General features: G+C 35.8%; 1 protein-coding gene across 1 annotated transcript in view; it reads left to right on the top strand.

The window, feature by feature from the left end:
• FRRS1L (ferric chelate reductase 1 like) overlaps positions 1-20,549 on the top strand; it is a 34,358-nt gene extending 13,809 nt beyond the window's left edge. Inside the window, exons 3-5 of the mRNA XM_051966996.1 lie at positions 1,554-1,692; positions 2,953-3,199; positions 5,396-20,549. Coding sequence (XP_051822956.1) covers positions 1,554-1,692; positions 2,953-3,199; positions 5,396-5,568 — 559 coding nt within the window. The 3' untranslated portion in view covers positions 5,569-20,549. The remainder of the gene's footprint in view (positions 1-1,553; positions 1,693-2,952; positions 3,200-5,395) is intronic.
• The last annotated feature ends 448 nt before the right edge of the window (positions 20,550-20,997 follow it).

The following is a 20,997-nucleotide window of genomic DNA, read 5'->3' as shown; positions in this document are numbered from 1 at the left end:
TTGGGGTAATTTCAATAGATAGGGAGGAAATGGAAAGTCAGGCTAAGCCAGAAACAAACTGACCACAGTATAGACACAAGAATGAGAATATGTTCAAGGGATGATGAAGAGATTACCCTGAGCATAGCAGAAGGTAGCGTAGGAAGAAATGAACTGGATTGCAAATAAAGAGACAAATCATGGAAGATCTTAAAGAGAAACAGTTTAGATTTGATGCTTTAGGTCAGAGGTAGCAAACAGGCTACTTTGCAGCCTGTAATTCTCATGTGTCTGAGGCCAGATTTGAATTCAATTCTTCCTGATTCATTCTGAACCTAGTTCTCTATCCACTATATCACCTAGTTATTTCTAGATAGAAAGAGCCAAAGTTGTCAACAATGAAAAAGAAATCAAAGAGATGTTATTAGACCAAGCAAAAACAAAGCCAATTTCACTTTTCCTTGTTGTGAGGATAAAAGGAGATAATATTTGTAAAGTGCTTTGGAAATTTTAAAGCACTATATAAATGCGAGCGGCGGCTGCTGTTATTGATGTATTTTTTTTGCTTACCACAAGAGGGAGACATTTCCACTTGGATGCTCTATCTGACTGCGCAGAGAACCAAAGTGCCATCAAAATGGTGTATAAACTTGTAGATGATCAAAAATTGTTTGAGTCTAATAGAATTGAATCATAGTTTCAATTTACTCAATTAGCTTGGCACAAATTCAAGATATTAAACAGTTCCTTTTAAGCATTTTCTTTTTAATCCAGTCTTTTTTTGTCCCAAGCCCTTGATCCAGGTGGGAAGACTTATGACTAGTTCATCGTATTTCTACTCTTTTGAACTAGTTCACTCTGATTCTACCTCCAAAGTCTGTCTAGGATCCAAAGCGTATGAAGCCTGAGAACCCTCCTTTAAAAGGAGAGTCTGAGGAGATTTATCCAGTCAGAGAGAGAATAGTACATAGAGGCCAGAGGCTACTTCTGACATGAATCGACAAATTGAAAGATAGCTGGACATGGTAGAAGTCCTAAGTGTAGCCTGGAGAATTGCTTATAATAATTAAGACAATATAAGTGGAAAAAACAACAACAAATCAAACTCCATATGTTGGATAATTATAACCAATTTTACCTCTGGGGAAAAGTTGAAAAAATATGTCTCCTTCCCGTCAATGAGAAATTGGGAATTTTTGGTGTAGGACACTGTATATACCATAAGAAATAATAAATGTACTGTTAACTACCTTAAACTGCTTTCCCCCCTCTTTTTTAATCTTTATTTTAAGGAATGGTTCTCACTAGGTAGAAGAGTAGGGAGGTATTTGTTTGGAAATCAATGTAAAGTGAAAATGAAAGGCAACAGTAAAATAAAATTTTAAAATTTTGCCTAGCCATGAAATTACATAAGTATTACAATCTACATTGGTGAAAGAGAACATGTAGACAAAAGTATAGATTTTTAAAATACTAAAGTCAGTAAATACCCCAACCACAGATGGGCAGGTAAAGGGGAATGTTTATGTTCAAGATTTTAGAAGAAATAAGACCTATTTTCTTATGTCTTCTAGGTATGGGAAACCAGGATGTACTGCAGAAACTTGTGATTATTTCCTTAGTTACCGCATGATAGGAGCTGATGTAGAATTTGAGTTAAGTGCTGACACTGATGGCTGGGTGGCGGTTGGATTTTCTTCAGACAAGAAAATGGTAAGTTGGAAACCAGAGCTGGAAGCTTGATGCATTATATTATTGAAAGCTTTGTAATTTGAAATTATGACTGTGTGGCCCAGACTTCATTTCCCACTATTAAATGTACAGTTTGTCACTTGTTGCATAATTTTTTTTTGCTGTTCATTTGTTGAGGTTCCCCACCCCTTCAAATTGATCTTTTTTAGAATTTTCTTAGCAAGGCAATACCTTGTCACCTAAGCAGATGTTTTAATAGCCCTTGGTTGACAAGATCACATCTTAAACCTTGACACTTTATTGCTCTTATTGCCTCTTTTATGTTGTGTTTATCTCAGTAAAGCAAAGTTAGGAGCTGAGAGTCTTCAACTGCTGACTTAAGGAGTAAGACATTTTGAGAAGAGTCAGCTTTTTGCTCCTTCTTTACATCCTCATAGTTTAGCACATTATATGACACATAAGTGCTTAATAAATTATTGATAATAAAAAGGACTCTGTGTATGAGACAGAGACTGACAGAGAAAGAGAAAGAGAGAGAGAGAGACATAGAGACACAGAGAGAGAGAGAAAGACATAGAGACAGAGACAGAGAGACAGAAAAAGAGAGAGAGAGATGACTAAGGAGCTTCATTTTATCAATAATTATAGTAACATATTTATATCATACTCTAATATTTGTAAAGCATTTATTTTATATACATTTTCTCATTTGATCTTCCCTTACTTGGTACATGAGAAGTTCAATAAATATTTTTTCATTTCAATTATTCAAGTGCTAGTACATTTTTTTAGTTCTTTCTGGTTACTTAAAATTTTTAGATAGTTTTTGTGTAAAAGAAAAGGATTTTAACACAGAGTCATGAATGGTTTTAAGTTCTAGCTCATCTACTTACTATATTTTCTCAGGCAAATCACATCATCTCTTTAGTCAGTTTTCTTGTCCATAAAATGAGTGCTTTGATTAGCCAGTCTATGAGGTCTCTTCCAACTCTAATTATGATCCTCTAATATAATGATCACATAAATTATAACCATCCCATCAGCTCTTATTGAGTTATTTGTCTATGGTATTTTAAGGGATAATTAACATTACCAACCTTGCTTGAACCAAAGATCAAGGGGAAAAAATATGACAAAGGGGTTGTCTCAATTCTATATTTTCTTCTTACCTAGGATTAGGTGTGAATGGGCAATTATGTTCCTAGTTGAAATTTCTTTGGGAAAGATCTTTCAAAAGGTACATCTTTGACTTTTTTTCTCCTTAAATTATTTTGGTTTTAGGGTGGTGATGATGTCATGGCCTGTGTTCATGATGATAATGGCCGAGTCCGTATACAACATTTTTACAATGTTGGCCAGTGGGCCAAAGAGATCCAGAGAAACCCTGCCAGAGATGAAGAAGGAATCTTTGAAAATAATCGTGTGACCTGCCGATTTAAGCGCCCCGTGAATGTTCCCAGAGATGAAACGATAGTGGATCTTCATTTGAGCTGGTATTACTTATTTGCTTGGGGACCAGCAATTCAAGGTAAGTAGATAGTTATTAATGAAATTCAACACCATAAAGTGGTTATTTAAAAAAAAAAATACTCAAGTCATTACCAAGCTCCTACTAGGTGTTGAAGAATAGAGGTTACTAAAGAAATATAAAACATGGACCCTGATCCCACCTTCTCAGAGCCATTGTTCCTTTAAGGCAAGGAATTTAGAAGGGCTACATACCTTGATCAAAGGAGTTTGTCAACCATTTGACCAGGTGATCTTGACTGTGATCTATCCTGAAAGATCCTGTCTTTTTTCATGGGGATCAAAGCCACTTTTGATTCCCAATTCCCCCTTTTGTTTTATTTGTCCAAGCTCATCACCTCTTCTTGGCACCATACTATGGACTCAGAATTTTGGCACTTGACTGTGGCTCTGACTCCTTAGTTCTCTTCTCTTTACTTAGCCAGACCTTTCTCTATTGATGATTGCTAGTAAATTTGGCTTCCCCGCCATTTTAATATTCCACATCTGGGCATCTTAACAGCCAGATCTCAATGATTCTAACAAGTTTGTAGCTAACTAAAATACTAAATATAACTAAATGTAACTAAAATAACTAAATATAAAAATAACTGAATCCCCATTTTTTTTCATGTGAACTTCAGTCTAGCTAAATTTCCTCCATCTTATACTTGGGCAACTGATTTTCCAAACTTTAATTCAGAACTTGACATTTATCTGTGTTATATTGCACTGTTTGATGCAACCTTCATGCATCTCTTGCCTACCACATGAGCATCTATTACAGATTATGGATATGCTTTGCAGGGATCAGCCAGGACCATCTGCCATGAACCGTGATAAATAAAGGCATTATAGGCATAAGGAACACTTGTAAGTAGGGTGTCCTATAGGTAGAAACTGGAGACAGCAGACCAACTAGAAGGCTGTTGTCATAAGATATCCATATATCTATGGCAAAAAAAAATATTTAAAAATCTTAATAAACTATATCTCTGAGTCATGTACTGGAATGGGCTGCATCTCAAGTTCATTATTCTATAAAAAGATTCACAAGATAGTGTTGGCCATAATCTTCTCACCTTCTTTCCCCATTTGGTCACAGAGAAAAGGTAGACAGCAACTTATAAAAATATAACTCATCCAATGTCTGTTATTCCTTCCTATCCTCTCCCCCAAAATCCCTCAAAAATATATTGTTTCCTAAAGATTTTCTTCTTGTCCACAAGCTCTATGGTCATAGGCTAATGCTCCCCCACGTATGTTAGCGTTTGTGGTTCATCAACCCTAGGGTGTCCATAAGAAAGAAAGTATGGAAAAGGATAATCCAGCACATGGAACCTTCAATATCCAATTCCAGTACAGTGAGGTCTTCTATTTATAGCCTGCCAATGTTAAGAGCAAATTTATATGAGAAGAAGAGACTGCCATAGAGTCCATGATTGAGAGTTTCTATCTTTTAAAATTGTCGTTGGGAGAAAGTTGTCAATATTCTTCTTAAAAGTGACAAATTATTATCAATTTTGGGTAAATTCTATGCCAAGTATAAGGAGACAAGCCACATAGAAACTTTTTTTTCCTAAAAACGATTCTCTTAGTATACTTTTATGCATTTATACATTTATAGGTCCAAAACTCAACTTCACTTTGGGAATTGCCTGAAGAATGTAATGATGGGAGTGTAAATAGTACAAAACACTAAGATGAAAACAGAAAATAAGTCACTCGCATGCACTTTAGCAGAGTCAGTAAAATTATCTAATTTTATTTTTACCTTTTTTTTTAACCTTTGAGGTCTGGCTGTCCAACTTTTTGTGTTCTAAGGATCCATGAATGATGCCAAATTTAAATGATGAAGCATTTAAATTACTAAAACTAGATGAATTTAAAATCTAGCCACACAAAGTAGTGAGTAATTTATCCTGATGACTAAATCACTGAGAGGCAGTAGAATTTGTCCCATAGAAGATATCTGGATGGAGGAAAAGTGTTAGAGAGTAATGAGACACCAGACTCTTTCATTTTTTTAAGTTGTATCCAGGAGATGTTTCATGTAATTTCTGTGATGACTCCATTTCTTTATTAAGCAGTCATGGATGTGAGTTTCACCCAAGCTGCTGATGCTCGTTTACTTGGCGCTGAAGATTTTAAGGTTCCTTGGCTGTCCAGGTATTTTATTTTAAAACCTTTGTTTTTTTCCAATCCTTTTCTTTCAAAGGATCTATAACTCGGCATGACATAGATTCACCACCTACATCAGAGCGTGTTGTCAGTATCTACAAGTATGAAGACATTTTTATGCCATCAGCTGCCTATCAAACCTTCTCTTCTCCATTCTGCTTGCTTCTCATTGTTGCATTGACCTTTTACTTATTGATGGGAACCCCATAATCGCAGCAGCAAAGTCAAAAGAACATCTTGTGGAATAATTGAAAATTCTTCATTGTGATGTGTTTTCTAGTAGATAATTGTTTCCTTTAAAAAAATCATTTTTAGCAACTAAACTTGTCAGAAGAAAGTTATATAGCTTATCTTCTGGGTAGATGAGGTTTGTGGTAATAATAATACCTTACATTTATATAGCATTTCTTTCCCATCAAAGAACTTTCATATACATTATCTCATTTGTTCCTCATTGCAACCCTGAGAGATATCTATAGAGCAAGGATTTTATCACCATTTTACAAATGAGGAAACTGAGACCCAGAGAAATTGAGCAAGTTACCGACAGACACAGAGCTAGTTCATGAAAGACCCAATATTTGAATCAAGATCTTTGAACTACTCTTTATTTTATTGGTTCCACAAAAAGTTGCTTAAGAATCATCAGAGAATATACATAAGTCACTGTTAAGTCACAAGACCATTATTAGACCAAGGTTGATCTTTTTTACAAACAGACTTCCAAAAGTCAGTAAAGAACAAGTGCTTTCTGAATTCTGATATTTATAATGAAGAAAAGGGATATTACAGCTTTGTGGGTTCAAAGCTACTTCTGAAAATAGGCCACTCTCCTAAAATGTGTCTTTGAAAAGGAAAAAAGTACATAAATACAAATTGAAAAAAAATTTTTACAAAAATACCATATTGAAAATTATTCTGCAAATTTTTCACATTTCTTTATATTCAAATACAATTGTTTTTTGTCATTTTAATTGTCCCTTTCTTATTAAGAGACCACAATATTTGGGGTGAAAGTGTGACTAATATTAAAATCAAAATAGGATATTATTTCATTTACAGTTCCCCTTCTCAGTGGCAAAAAGCAAAATGTTTTGTGTTCAGCCCTTAATGAGACAATAGAAAAATGAAATTACATTATGGTTTAAAAATAGTAATTTTATAAGCTTGGAGTTTGGAGGATGATAGAATTACTTTAAGAAACAAGGATGTTCACTGATAATCATCTTTAAATTGACAAAAAGTACTAATCTTTTCTGATTGTCTGAATGATCCCTATTGCCAAAATCAGAACTCATTTTAAGGGTGCCTAGTAGATTTAAGTAACTTAAATATGCATTGTAGGAAGCAAACGCTCTTACTAGTGTTTCAAGATCCATTCAAGAATAATTCACAATTATGTCATGAAAACACTGTTATATGAGAAAAGATGTTTACTTTAGATGAATAGTCTTCTGTTAATCAGAAAGTAGAAAATTGATGGTGAAAGGGATCTATCAAAAATTGGTTCCACTAATTGTTTTGAAAATATATATATTTGGGTACTAGACAGCCAATATAATAATAACAATAATGCTTTAACTTTATTGATATGCATCTATGACTTTGAGATAAACCCTTTGGAGATGCCCAAGCCACATAGAGTTGAAATTACATTAAATTACAAAGTTCATAGAGGTGGCAAGTATCAGAAAAACGTTTGAAACTAGATCTTGCTGAATCCCAACCTCTTATTTTAACAGCATTGTCTTCAAATATGAATATAGACAGACATATTCATATCCCTATGTATTTCCTGTAATCTGACATCATCTAATACCAATTTAAAGGAGAGATCTTGGTATTGGTAATTTTCATTGTAGTAGTCACTTCATATTCATGAAGATACGGTTTACTGTATTGACCAAGGCAATTTAGCATCAGTCTAGGAATTTGTGACATTGTTGAGATCTTGCTACGATGATGTCTTTACAATTTTTCTGATAACTAAATTCCTTTAAACTGAGTCCAAGAAGAACATCTATTATTGTTCAAATTCTAGGTTATAGTTTATAGCATGAGACTATATTTGCCCTCCTATAATTATAATATATTGTCCTCCTAAACCCTTTACAAAAAAAAAAAAAGCAAAATGTTTTAGGAAGATTTTTCTATTTTCTTTTATGGGTAGACTAATACTTGTAATATTGAATTGTATAAATGTTATTGCTAACCTCTCTGCAGTAGGGAAGAACAATTAGCAAATTCCTGAACTTTCCTCCCACTTACATTTCAAAGCAATAAGCTAATTGTTTCATTGACAACTTCTGCTTTACTACGGTCACTTGTGTATAGAGTTAGGATGTCACAAGTACGTTTTCATTTGATAACTGTAAGCCCATCTCAGCCAAAGTTTCATATTCCAACATTCCTAATCAACCTATAAAGTCATTATTTAAACAAGCCAATAGTTAGTGCTTTATCTTAAAACCAACAAAAAAACCATTTATGAGTTTACTAAATGAGCTTTCCTACTTTGGACATTAGCTGGCATTTGAATTGTTGAACGACATAAATTCACAATATAAAAATGTGAAGTAATGATGGTTGAATAACCTCCTAAATTGGAAATTCAGTGAAAAGACTGTCTACATTTCAACCCCATTAAATAATCAATGCTTACTAAATTAAAAGAACTAACTCCTAACAAATGTAAAAATGTACATAATAAATCTACACATATTTAATAAAATCTTAATAAATTAAAGTCCCACTAACTAGAATCCTCAATTAGTAGGGTTTTGGTTTTGGTTTTTTCCCATCTAGCAATTCAGTTTAGAGAAACCGTTGAAAATGAAAGAAAATGAACTTATATAAGTAACTTCAAACCAACTTCCAGATTGTTTCCCAAGATTAACTTTGATTCAACCCATTTCCCTATTACATTTAAAACTTAAACCTATTAAAACTAAGTACTATTCCCTTGAGGTCAAAAATTTTGATCATTAAAGAAAGACGAAGTCATAATCAGTATTGTCTACTTACATAAGGCAAGGAAGGAAATTAATGGATCTTGGAAAGATTTTCTACAAGTATTGAAACAAATGAAGTGACTATAAAATTCAATTAATCAGAACCTCTGTTCTCAAAGCCTTCTGGTTAAAAGAGGGTTTTCCTTGTTTTTATTCAGACTTATGACTTTATTGACAGAGGGAACTACCAGTGAGGAAATTCCCCCTACCGTCCATATGGGCAATTGCTTTACAACTTTGAGTCTCTTAATGAGAGAAGTTATTTGCCCAGGGACATACAGCCAGTATATATTAATCACGTACCAGACTCAAATCAAGATATTCCTGAGTTTGAGACTATCTCAGAGTACTTAAAGCATCTCTAGGATAAAGACAAAACTTGAATTAATAGCTATAAATAGAGAATGAAGATTATCGATTTATTCATTAATATCCTATTTTATTTTGAAGGACAATTATTTGTTTGCTTAAGTAAAATTCTATGCTTTCAAGTCAATTTGTCTAGCCACTATGAAAAAGTGTATTATTTTACCTGCAGTGTTATCCCTCTCTCCCTTTTGAGCAATTATACCCAAAAAAGGCCAATCATCCCTAAAATTCTATCAAACTAAAAATCACTATTTTCTCCAACAAGTGGGCCTTCTGACTTACAGCAAAAATGAGTCCCTCTCTCTCTCTCTCTTTCTCTCTTTGTCTAAGGTACCATTCGAACACTGCAAGATTATAAAATTCATACTTTTTCTCTCTTTGATTCCCCATCCTACCTTCCAGCTTGCGCTGAAGGGAAACAGTTTATCCTTTCTTGGATGCTGTAATCTTCCCTCTTATTTTTTCTCTGTGCATATAATTACCAATGCAAGTAGTTCACATTTATAGTCATTATGTTATGAGCAATCAGAAGACAATTCAACTGAAATCTTGCTTCCTGGAGTTTCAATGGATAAGAAACAAAATTGATTTTTCTCCCCTCAATGATGTTTTTCCCCTTCCCCTTAGGAGGGAAAATATAAAACCACAGGAATTCTTTGGGTGACTGCTAAACAAAAGGCAGGTAGTAGCAGAGAAGAGGAAAACAAAAGTGTTAGGGACCAGGTATGTTCATCTCACTAGCCCTCTATAATCTTCTGAGTCTATCTCTATTATACTTTCATCCTTCGGTCAGCATCATCACTCTGCCCTACAATTGAACAATCCAGAATAAATTCCTAGAAAAGTGTTCTAGAGGAAATAATCCCATTAGCTCTCTGTGGTATTTCTCCTCTCTGACTATTCTGTTGTCTTTTCCTTCCCTGAAGCCCAGCAAAGAGCAAAAGAAAGACCACAAAAACTTCAGGAATTCTGGGTAGGTTGCATGACTTGGTGGGAAAAGAAAAAATCTGTGAGCATGGCAAATTTAGATTGCATTCTTCCCCAGGGCCAGACATTTTGTAGCCTCTTTGAAAACCACTTGAAGTATACTTGATCTCTGCAAATAGACATCATAAGCATCAGGATAAATATCAACATTTAAAATAACAAGGATAATTATCCCAGGATTCTGGGTAATCATCAAATGGTACTATCACCTTAAGTTTACAACAGCTTCATATCCTTTAGGCATAGAACAGTGCAAAGCAGTTTCAATGACTCAATCTCTAAGTTGTATTCAGGACATTATACGTGGACATATCCTTGTAGAATATGCATATTCATAGTATATAAACAAATATGCATAAGTAGAAAAAATCTAGAAATAACAATGTAGATAGACCTGTATAAAAATAAAAAATGCATGAGTATTAGTATATATGCAAATAAGCATCAAAATAATGCCTAATAGACTTGCTATGCTACTTGTATAATATTAACACATAGATAAACAATATAATAAAACAGAAACATTATTCAGAATATACAGTGATTACATGTATGTATAAGTAAACATAAGCAGTTAAAAACAAGTCACTCATTGCATGAGCAAATATTAATATTCTTGTCTGGCTAAATGTATAATCATTTCTCCAGTTTCACAAATAACATCAAAGGTTAGTTTGCTCACAGATCTAGCTATCTTGTATTCTCCTGTTCTTTCTGGTCCTATACATAAGCTGATTAATGATAATCATCACCATTGCCACAGATCTGTAAGTCTGTATTCCTGAATGTTTTGAGAGTCTAATCTGCTATCAGCATTTCTAGGCTCTATGGATTATCTCTCGACTCTAGAAGTTTCTATAGATAAAGTTCCAGGGAGGAAAGATATTGGTCTCTGGGTTGAATCTTTTCCCCACGTTTTCAGTAAGGCAAAGTTGTTGAGTTACAATATATTGTATCTCCTCTGGAAGCATCATTTCATTCTGGTCCAATTCAGACCATTTTTGTATAATTGATAAACAGTTTTTTCTTACTAAGAGTCCACTGAGGTAAGCATCTATTCTCTTCATCAATGAATCCAACTAAATCTGTGACAAATGAGTGGTAGTTGTAATTACTTGTTTCTATCAGGCCCCAGCCACTCTCTAAAACAATTCTGTAAACAGTTAAGTTGTCCAGTGTTTCAACAATTTGGTATGTAAACACTTGTGTGCCCCTTGAATGTCAAAGTTTCTCAGCAAAACTTTTGATAACAAATTTGGTCATCATACTGTCATTTATTTCCATCAGCTCTTCCAAACTAAAGTCATTCCTAGTTTTATAGGCTTCCTTCTTCCTCTCAGCTGATAACTGTGTTTATTACAAGTGTTTGAATTTTCTCCTTCTTCTGAGACTCCAAAGCATAAATCAGTATATGGATGTGACTCCTGCCCAAATATAAGCAAGTATGGTTAAAAAATATATATAGCCTAATTCTTTCTGTGGAATTGTATGCATGTACTATAAATACTATATGTTGACTATTCTATTTTGTATTCTAATTTCAGTGCTCTAAAAGATTCAATAGAGTACAACTGAAATAGTTTATATTCTTCAAATATGAGGCAAAAGTGGGTAGCTCTTTGTATATAATAAATTCATCTCACATTTCTTAGTATCATCTGCTCTCATCTTAAATAGTAAAATCTCTTTCTTCATCCAGAGTTCTTTCTTGATCTATGCATCCAAAGCCATTATGGTGATAGACATAGAATAATAGGCACTGGATGACACCATTTGCTTTTTAGTACCATGTACAGTATTAGTAATAGTCCTATATAATATTCCATTACACAGGTCCAACTTCTCCTACTGTTTCAACAATAACACAATGTCTAGTGAATAGAACTTAAAGTCCTTTAACCTCACTTCCATGTTTCTTGACTTGTATCCCTTCTTATAATCCATCAGCCATCTGCTTTCACTGGCTGTCTTCTAAAGACAATCCAAGCAAAAAAAGTTCAATAAAACAAAGTTCGCATAAGCCACTGGCACACAGTGTGGGAAAAGTCCCAAAATCTTAGTTATACGTTAACTTGACAATGGCTCAGATATCTGGAAATCACATATAATCCTACACTCTTTCCTTAGATATCACTGTAGTTTTGATGTAGTGTGACCCTTGGAAAAGAGCATCTTTGTCTACATTAGTCTTCTTAGCTATTAATAAATGCTGAATTCTTAGTTGGCTAGTGCTGCTACTTATCTATAACAAGAAGCATTTACTTTCTACTTGTCAAAATATGTCAATGTATTATTCTTAGTCCACAATTGGAATTTAGCTCCACACAGTCTTTGAATTTTTCAACAACAACCTAGCTCAAAGTCAAGAATTCCAATTTATCTAAGGTATGGTAAGTCTCACTGTCATTAAGTCTTCTACTGGTAAATGTACTTTGTTCCTCGTGACCATCATTTTCTTGGTATAGGACTGCTTCCAAATTCTTCAGACTGGCATCTGTGTGGGGGACAAAAGGTTTGCTTGGACCTTCATGGGCAATACTTACATATTCATGAGGCAGTTGACCCAAGTCTTTGATAGTTATATGCCCTTTTATAGATCTCCAAATGGCTTCATGGTTTTAAACCAATTTGACCTTTCTTGCTCTTTTCCTTTTGGTTTTCTTTGATCATGCATACATGAGTGAAAATTCATTAGCTTAGCAATAGCAATATAGTTCTTTACAAATTTGCAATAATATACACAAAGTTCTAGAAATGTTGTCAGAACTCAAGATTTCTGTGGTGTGTTCAATTCAAGAGCACTTTTCTTCTCTGAATTAGTACTCACACCTTATGGAGATAATCTTGACAGATGCTGTGCAAAACTAGCATTAGTTAGTTAATTGACAGCTTCTTTTTGCCATTCCAGTACTTGCATCCATCTTTCTCCATGTTCTTCTCAAACTCATCTATATACACCAAGACTTTCACGTAATCCATATCTGTGACTGTTTTCTCCTTCAATTGTTAGAAAGTGGTAGGTGCCACTGAGATGTACAATCCAGCTATAATTGTTGAAAGTAAAACAAAAATATTATAATAATGTTTTAAAAAACCAAAAATTTTCAAATATGTGGAAAAAATAGTATCTAAAAAAGGGAAAAAAGAAAAAAGTCTTCCAAAAATACATCAAGAAATGCTAAACTAAACTTATGTTAAACTAAAATTATGTTCAAACTGAAAAAAAATTTGCAGAGCGAGAGTCCATCTGCTAATTGCTTCTTCACTAAGCTGCTGCTGCCATCTTTTGCAGCAATCATCTGCTGCTGCTTCTCTGCTTAGCTGGACTAAAATTCTGTTCAAATTGAAAAACACAAAATTGCAGTGAGAGAGAGTGCCAATGTGACTTCAGTGATACTCTGCACTCCTACTTAAAGAAAAAAATGTTTAACTCAGTTATAACTTTCATATTTATTAACTATCAAGAACAATGCAAGAGTGAAAATGAAGTCACAGAATTATTCTTTGCCATCCATATATGAAGGGATATTCTTCCACAAACTCTGATGCCAATGGGAGAAGAAACATTCCCTGGATAATTCATTCTATAAGAGCTGTGTTGTGCATAAAACACCTTTCATGCCCCAGCAATTGACTCTGACACATAATTCTTCCACTCCAGCTCTGCAGCTGCCTTTCCGTTTTACTTACAAAGCGGCCATTCGCTGCTTCCCTTGCCAATCCATAGCCACATGTTGGAGCTAAAGCTCATGTGCTAGTGGCTGCTGATGCCCTGCTGCCATCTGCTGAAGCTCTCATCTGTTACCACTTCTGTGCTGAGCTACTCTCACCATCTGCTATTGTTTCTCTGCTAAACTACTGCCACCATCTGCCATTGCTTCTTGCTAAACTGCTGTTAATATTTCTTACAGCTCCTGGCTCTCTGCTTAGCTTCTTTTGCCCTCTACTATTACTGCTCTGCTTAGCTACTGCCACTATCTGCTATTGCTTCTCTGCTAAGCTGCTACCACCAACTGCTAATTGCTTCTCTGCTAAGCTGCTGTTAATATCTTTTGCAGCTTCTGGTTCTCGGCTTAGCTTCTATTGCCCTCTACTATTACTTCTCTGCTTATACTGCCACTATCTGCTATTGCTTCTCTGCTAAGCTGCTACCACCATCTGCTCATTGCTTTTCTGCTAAGCTGCTGTTAATATCTTGCAGCTTCTGGTTCTTCGCTTAGCTTCTGTTACCCTCTACTATTACTGCTCTGCTTAGCTCCTGCCACTATCTGCTATTGCTTCTATGCTAAGGTGCTACCACCATCTGCTAATTGCTTTTCTGCTAAGCTGCTGTTAATATCTTGCAGCTTCTGGTTCTCGGCTTAGCTTCTGTTGCCCTCTACTATTACTGCCTTGCTTAGCTACTGCCACTATCCGCTATTGCTTCTCTGCTAAGCTGCTACCACCATCTGTTAATTGCTTTTCTGCTAAGCTGCTGTTAATATCTTTTGCAGCTTCTGGTTCTCTGCTTAGCTTCTGTTGCTCTCTACTATTACTGCTCTGCTTAGCTACTGCCACCATCTCCTATTGCTTCTCTGCTAAGCTGCTGCCACCATCTGCTATTGCTTTCCTGCTAAGCTACTGATGCCATCTTCTGCAGCTATCTTCTGCTTTTATGCTTTAGCTGCTACTGCTTCTGCGCTTAACTGCCACCTTCATCTGCTACTGCTTCTCCTCTAAGCTGCTGTCGCTATCTTCTGCAGCTCTTCTCTGCTTAGCTGCTGCCACCATCTAGTATTGCTTAGCTTCTGCCTCCATCTGCCGCTGCTTTTCTGCTTAGCTGCTTCTGCTGCCATCTTCTGCTGCTTCTCTGCTTAGCTGCTTCTGCTGCCATCTGCTGCTGCTTCTCTGCTTAGCTGCTTCTGTCATCCTCTGCTTCTGCTTCTCTGCTTAGCTGCTGTCATCCTCTGCTTCTGCTTCTCTGCTTAGCTGCTTTTGCCATCTGCTGCTGCTTCTCTGCTTAGCTGCTTCTGCTGTCATCTACTCTTGCTTCTCTGCTTAGCTTCTGCCGCCATCTGCTGCTGCTTCTCTGCTTAGCTTCTGCCGCCATCTGCTGCTGCTTCTCTGCTTAGCTGCTACTGTCATCTGCTATTACTTCTCTGCTTAGCTGCCGCTGCCACCTCCTGTTGCTTCGCTGCTTAGCTTCTGCCATCATCTGCTACTGCCTCTCTGCTTAGCTGCTACTGCTTTCTACTACTGCTTTTCTGCTTAGCTAATATCACCATCTGCTGGTGTTCTTCCGCTTAGCTGCCCCAATCATCTGCTATTACTTCTTCATTAAGCTATTACTGCCAGCTGCTCTTGTATCTGCACTAAGATGCTGATGCATCTTAGTAGTTTCATCTACTGCTGTCTCCTTAGTTATTGCTTCTCCGCTTAGCGGATGCCACTTCTCTGCCAAATTGCTGCTGCCATCTTCTTAAGCTATCGACTCCTAGTACTTAGCTGCTGCTACCATCTGTTGCTCATTCTCTGCCAAAGTGCTATAGCCATGTGCTGTAGTATCATCCACTGCTGCTCCTCTACTAAGGGGCTGTTGCCATCTACTGGAGCTGTAAATTGCTCTGCCGAGCTGCTACTGCCACCTGCTGAAGCTATCATTCACTGCTATTACTCTTCCACAGCTAGAATTGTCATCTGCAGCTGCTACTCTGACTCGCTGCTAACATTTTCTATCTGTCTCTGTGGCTTTTTGTTCCCCTGGAAAGAGTGTTAACAACTTTTTATGAAACGGCTCTAGGCCAGCGTGCCTGGGAGCTAATCAACACATTTTCATCACTTTTAATAGTCAGCAATACCACACTTGGCTAATACTCAGACAGCTGTCAATATCCTGTTCTTACTTTTCCCCCTTTCCCCCCCAAACCCTGCCTAGGGAAAGGCTTTCAGCCCTCACTACTAGGCAGGTTATCCTAAACGAATTCCTCCCATTCACTTCTGACATTGATCGGCTGGTTCATTCAGATTATCCACTCTGGAGGGGCTGGGATGGAGCTGGAAACTTGTTTCATATTCCTTCCAGTTCAAGCGTCCCTGACTCCTTTTACTTAGCATGCTTGACCAACTTCCTTTCACTTCCACATCCTTCTCTTCCTCCTTTTTAAAGTCATTTTTGCTTCTCTTTCTGCTCAAGCGCTCATATTCCTCATTCTCCTCCTTCAATTTGTGGGTTCAAGTCCCCTTCTTTCTTCTTGAATTCTTCTTCAACTGCAAAGGAGTTCTCCTCCTTTAGCTTAAGTACCTTATTGGAAAGTAGTATCAGCCTGCTTCTCTCTCTAGAATCAGCTTAATCCCTCATTCCATCATCTATCACTAGTCTACATCATATCTCCCTCAATATTTGCTCTCAAGAACTCTGATAAGTACTATCAGATTAATGGGGTATGCACAATTTCTCAAGAATCCTTAATGCTTGCTGTATAGCCCCTGCTTTTGTCATTGAAGCTTCCTTACCATCCCTCACCACCATAATGGAAACTCCTTTATTATAGTTCTTATTTCCCTAGAAATCCTACAACTAAATATGTATATATGTACATATGTGTATGTATGTGTATATGAATGTGTGTGCATGTGTGCGTGTGAACTTGTACTCTTGGGAGTTTTCTTGGGAGGAGAAAAGGACTGAATTACCTTGGAGCTACTCAGATTCCTTCAGCATAAATTCTTTCTGTGCATTCCTGCTATATTTACTTTGAATTTTTCATGTCTCCTCTCTCAATTTTGACGCATCAACAGTCACTTTTGCCATTCCCTTACAATTTGATGCTTTTCTTCTGTTGGACACAGATAAACAAACTTGTTAGTTTTGTTTATTTAATAATAGTACATACATCTCTGAATGACTAAGGAATAAAGAATGTGACTTTGATGGTAAAAGCCTTGTATCAGCTTCTTCAGGGAATCATAATTCTTTTTTTGGGAGTCACAGAAGTGCTCCCAATCATTGAGATTGGTGGAAGACCTGTAGTTTAGTGGTATGTCACTCTGCATGGAAACTGACAAAAACCAGGAGTAGACTAGTTATGAGAATCTAATAAAATAGCATATTCTTAAAATGCTTTCCAAACTCTTAAGCATTATTTAAATGTTAGTTATTATTTCAATGAATCTGTAAGGTCATTTATGGGGTTACTTCCTCTGATTCTGAAGATAATTTATCCATGTCTTCCCATGGATCTTTTGTCCACATCCTTCTATTCCTCCTCCACAAGCTGAAATAGAGAAAGGAAACATAACAATAATTAGTATTTAGTGGTGCTTTATTTTTAATAAAGCACTTCCCTCTCAACAACCCTATGAAGTACTTGGTGGATGTCTCATCATCTTTGTTTAACAAGTGAAGAAAATGAAACTCAGAAAGGTTAAGTTTTTGCCTGTTGTCACACTGGTAGTAAGTGGAAGAGTTAGGACACACTGTTCTTCCCACTACATACAGTGTCTAGCAGCAGGGGGAAAAATATGATTACCATAATAGGAAAAGAATGAACACTGAATTTTTCAAAGCTCTGTTGTAAAAAAGAAGATTTTAGAATAGTTGTTCATTTCTACTACTTTCTTCTTCTACTCTTCTCCCACCTCAAAATGTCTCATGGTCATCTCTTCAATATCCTATGAGGATTTTTGCTTAATGAGAAGAATCTTAAGAATGAATTTTATTTGAGCAAATGACTTAAATTACAAATGTTACAATTTGAATGTAATCTCACTTGTTTTACGGAGGACCTTGTTGTACACAAAACCCTGAATTATAAGAACCTAGAATTTTGACATTTATTAGTAACATAATCCTTGAAATCTATGGCCCTAGTTGTCATGACCTATTAAATTAGTAGCTTGAACCATCAGTTACTCTGCTTTATATTTTCTTCTAATTCTTCACTCTTAGCATCGTAGTAAATTGTAGGTAAATATACTACAATTTCTAATACTTTTTTTCAGGGTAATGAGGTCATTGTTTTGTAAATTGCAGAATGTTACTGAAATGTGAATTGTTATTGTTGTGGGAAAACACAATTTTAGGTTAGACAATAATTCAGAAGGAAACAAGTTCTAAAGCGAAAGTTACATAAATGTTTGATGACTTTATAGAAGACTTTTGACATTCAAAATTGATCCATATTAAAATTGGTTCCCACACCCTACTTCTCTAGTAAGTACTAGTAGTTCTCACTAGTAAGGTCCTCCCCTCACTAGCAGATACTCAGAGGATATCTGACTGAAAACTATTTCTCCCCTACTCTCACTTCTGGGGGATGGGTAGAACTAATAACTATATAAATACAATTGACTGAAACACCACGTTTCCAGTTTGGCAGTCAAATGATTGCCTACTGATCCAGAGATTTATTACTTGTGCTAATAATATGTATTTTAAAACTTCTAACATGGCAGACAAAAGAAGCCATGTGGAATTGGGACTCATACCCTAAAACCAGGGAACCCTAACCTTTTTATGTCAAAAACCCCTTTTTGGTAAAAGGTAAAGCCTTTTCGACCCTTTCTCAAAATGATGTTTAAAAATGTATAAAGTAAAATATTTAGGAATACAAAGAAAATAAATTGAAACCATTGTCAAATTATAAAAAACAAAAATCCTATTTATGGTCCTACTGTTAAGAACCTTTACCCTAGACTAAAATCTTCATGAGTTAATTTCATTATTTCTCAGCTAAAAAGTCATTTTGAACAAGGAGTCTTTGGGAAAAAGAGGCAACATTAAATCCTCACAGTAAGTGAACATTAAGTGACGTTTATCTAGAAAGTAAGCCAGAAAAATGAAAAGGCTCCAAAATATTAGAGTCAGTCTCCTAGAAACCATTATCCTTTTGTTACTGCTGCATTCTCCACAACTCTTCTCTATCTTCCTTATTCATCGTCTCTAGACCTCTTCAAAGATTTTTAAGCTAATATTTCAATAGAAAAACTTAGCCTTCCACTTCTAATCTCATAGTAGCTTTGTATTATTCTGAGCTGACAAAAACTACAATTCTCAGCACTTTTAGCAACTTAATCCCTATTCCAAGACACCCAGTTCAAACTTTGCCTGATTTAGATTGACTTGCTCAAGCCCAGTATTTATTTGGTATAATACGGAGCGTTATTCCAATTCTAACTTGTAGACAATTAGACAACACTTCTTTATTTGGGGATAAATATTGATGTACATTTCTAGAAAAATTGTCTTTAATAAAATAAAAGGATCATTTGTTCAAATGGATGTCTTAATCACTACAAAATGTAAATTTATTCATAAATAAATAAGGAGGCTGAGAAAGGAGTGCTACAACAAATGGAAGCCTGCCTGCAACTGTTTGAATTTCCCATTCTACTTAAGTGTAACAAGCAGTGTCCTCATACTTGACCAGAGCATGCAAGCTGGGGACAGTAATCATCATTTTCATCAGCCGATATTTATTGAATACTTTCTCTGGGTAGGGTGCTAAACTGGGAGTTAGAGAATAACAGCCCTTCTAGCTTTTCCTCTAGAAAAGAATCTGACTGTAAAGAATAGAGGATTATAAAATGAGGGAGTCTGCACTTGGACCAGGAGTTCTGAGGTTATGTCCTAGTTCCAGCAGTCACTAACAGTCTGATTTTAGACAAATCCCTCAATCTCCTTGGGCTGCATCTCCTTATCTGCAAAAAAGGGAATTAATAACACTTCCACTACCATTACTTCACAGGGTTGTTGTAGAGGAAGTGGTGGAAATGTCTAAAGCTCCTTAGGAGCTTAGTTATAGTGTGAGTTATCAGTGTTGAGAGGCAGCATAAAGCATTGTAAGGGTTTCTGAATTTGAAGTTCAAGTGCTGAGTTCAGCTTTGCTGTTCTTCCTCTGCCATTTACAACCTTTATAATTTTGGACCAGAAGATTAGCTTCTCTAGACCTCAGTTCCCTTGTCTGTAAAAATGAAGGGGTAGACTAGAAATAACTAAATAACTGCAGATCTAGGAATGTATCATAAACTTCTTGATGAAGAAGGCTGTTCACATTCGTAGAACCCATACCATTGTCTTGGCTCTCAATGGAAAGAAGCAGTGTAAAACCTTGGAAAGAGCTCGAGACATTGGTTACAATTCTCCTACTGCTCCTTACTATCCACATGATGCTCAGCAGGTCATTTACTCTCTCTGAGCCACAGTTTCCTCATTTGTCAGATGGGAATAAAAATACTTTTACCTACCTCACAGGGTTGTTGTGAGGAAAGTGCTTTGTAAACTGTGAAGCTGTAGAAACATAAACCATTGTTATTCTGACTATTTCTATTGTATTAGAGTTTTATTATTTTATCACCTACAATATTATAAGACCTATACCGATTTATCTTTATCATGTTTATTATGCTTTTAGTAAATCTAGATTACCTTTAGCATTCTTTTTATTATGCCAGACTGGTTTTAGTATTTTAAGACTGCTTTTTAGTGTTTTAAACCTCGCCATTTTGCTCTTAACTCTTTAATATTGCCTTCTTATGTCTTAGTTTTAAAAATGTCCTAGAGACTATTGTCCCTTTAGACTTATGATCTTTGTTTTACTGTCCTAAAACTGCTCTTCATATCTTAAGATTTCCTACAGCGAGTGACTCTGGATTGTTTTAGGCTGTTGTTTTCATTATTAGATTGCTTTTGCTTTTAGTCTAGACTTTAATCTGTGACTTAGAACTTGAAGTTCTTGTGTTGTTTTCCCTATCAAGCTGTTTTGAGTAATCTACTAAAATGTTATCCTCTCATTCCATCTTACTGCCTTCAGTGTTTTCAAATAAAGAATCATTTCTCAAAACCTATGTATGGGTTTTTTTGGTGAATTTGTCCTAGCTTTAAAGATCAGTAATAGTCTGGGGGTGGAAGGTGGAAATGGGGAAGGATCTCAAACTCACATCTGTGGGCTGGAGAGGCATGAAAATTCTGTTCTAGTCTATAAAGAAATTATAATGGTACAACTTGGGGTGGGGAGAATGATAATTATAGCTTGCATTTATATAGTGTTTTAAGTTTTACAGAGCCCTTTACAACTCTCAGAAATATTTGGGAGGGCCAAAAAATAAGAATGGGAATTAGTAGATTTGGTAGGGTAAGTTATTATTATGTGAATGAAGAGTAATTCATTGAAGAAAAAATATTACAAAAGCAGAGGGAGGGGAAAAAAGTAGTAAGAGCAAATGAGTCCAGGACAGAAGCAGGAAAGGCCCCGAGTCTCTTCCCTTGCCCAATGATTTTAATATGAGGGTACTA

Source organism: Antechinus flavipes, chromosome 1, assembly GCF_016432865.1.
Source record: "Antechinus flavipes isolate AdamAnt ecotype Samford, QLD, Australia chromosome 1, AdamAnt_v2, whole genome shotgun sequence".
Classification (NCBI taxonomy): domain Eukaryota; kingdom Metazoa; phylum Chordata; class Mammalia; order Dasyuromorphia; family Dasyuridae; genus Antechinus; species Antechinus flavipes.
The sequence above is the reverse complement of the archived record's forward strand: the minus strand, read 5'-3'. Positions and strand labels throughout refer to the sequence as shown.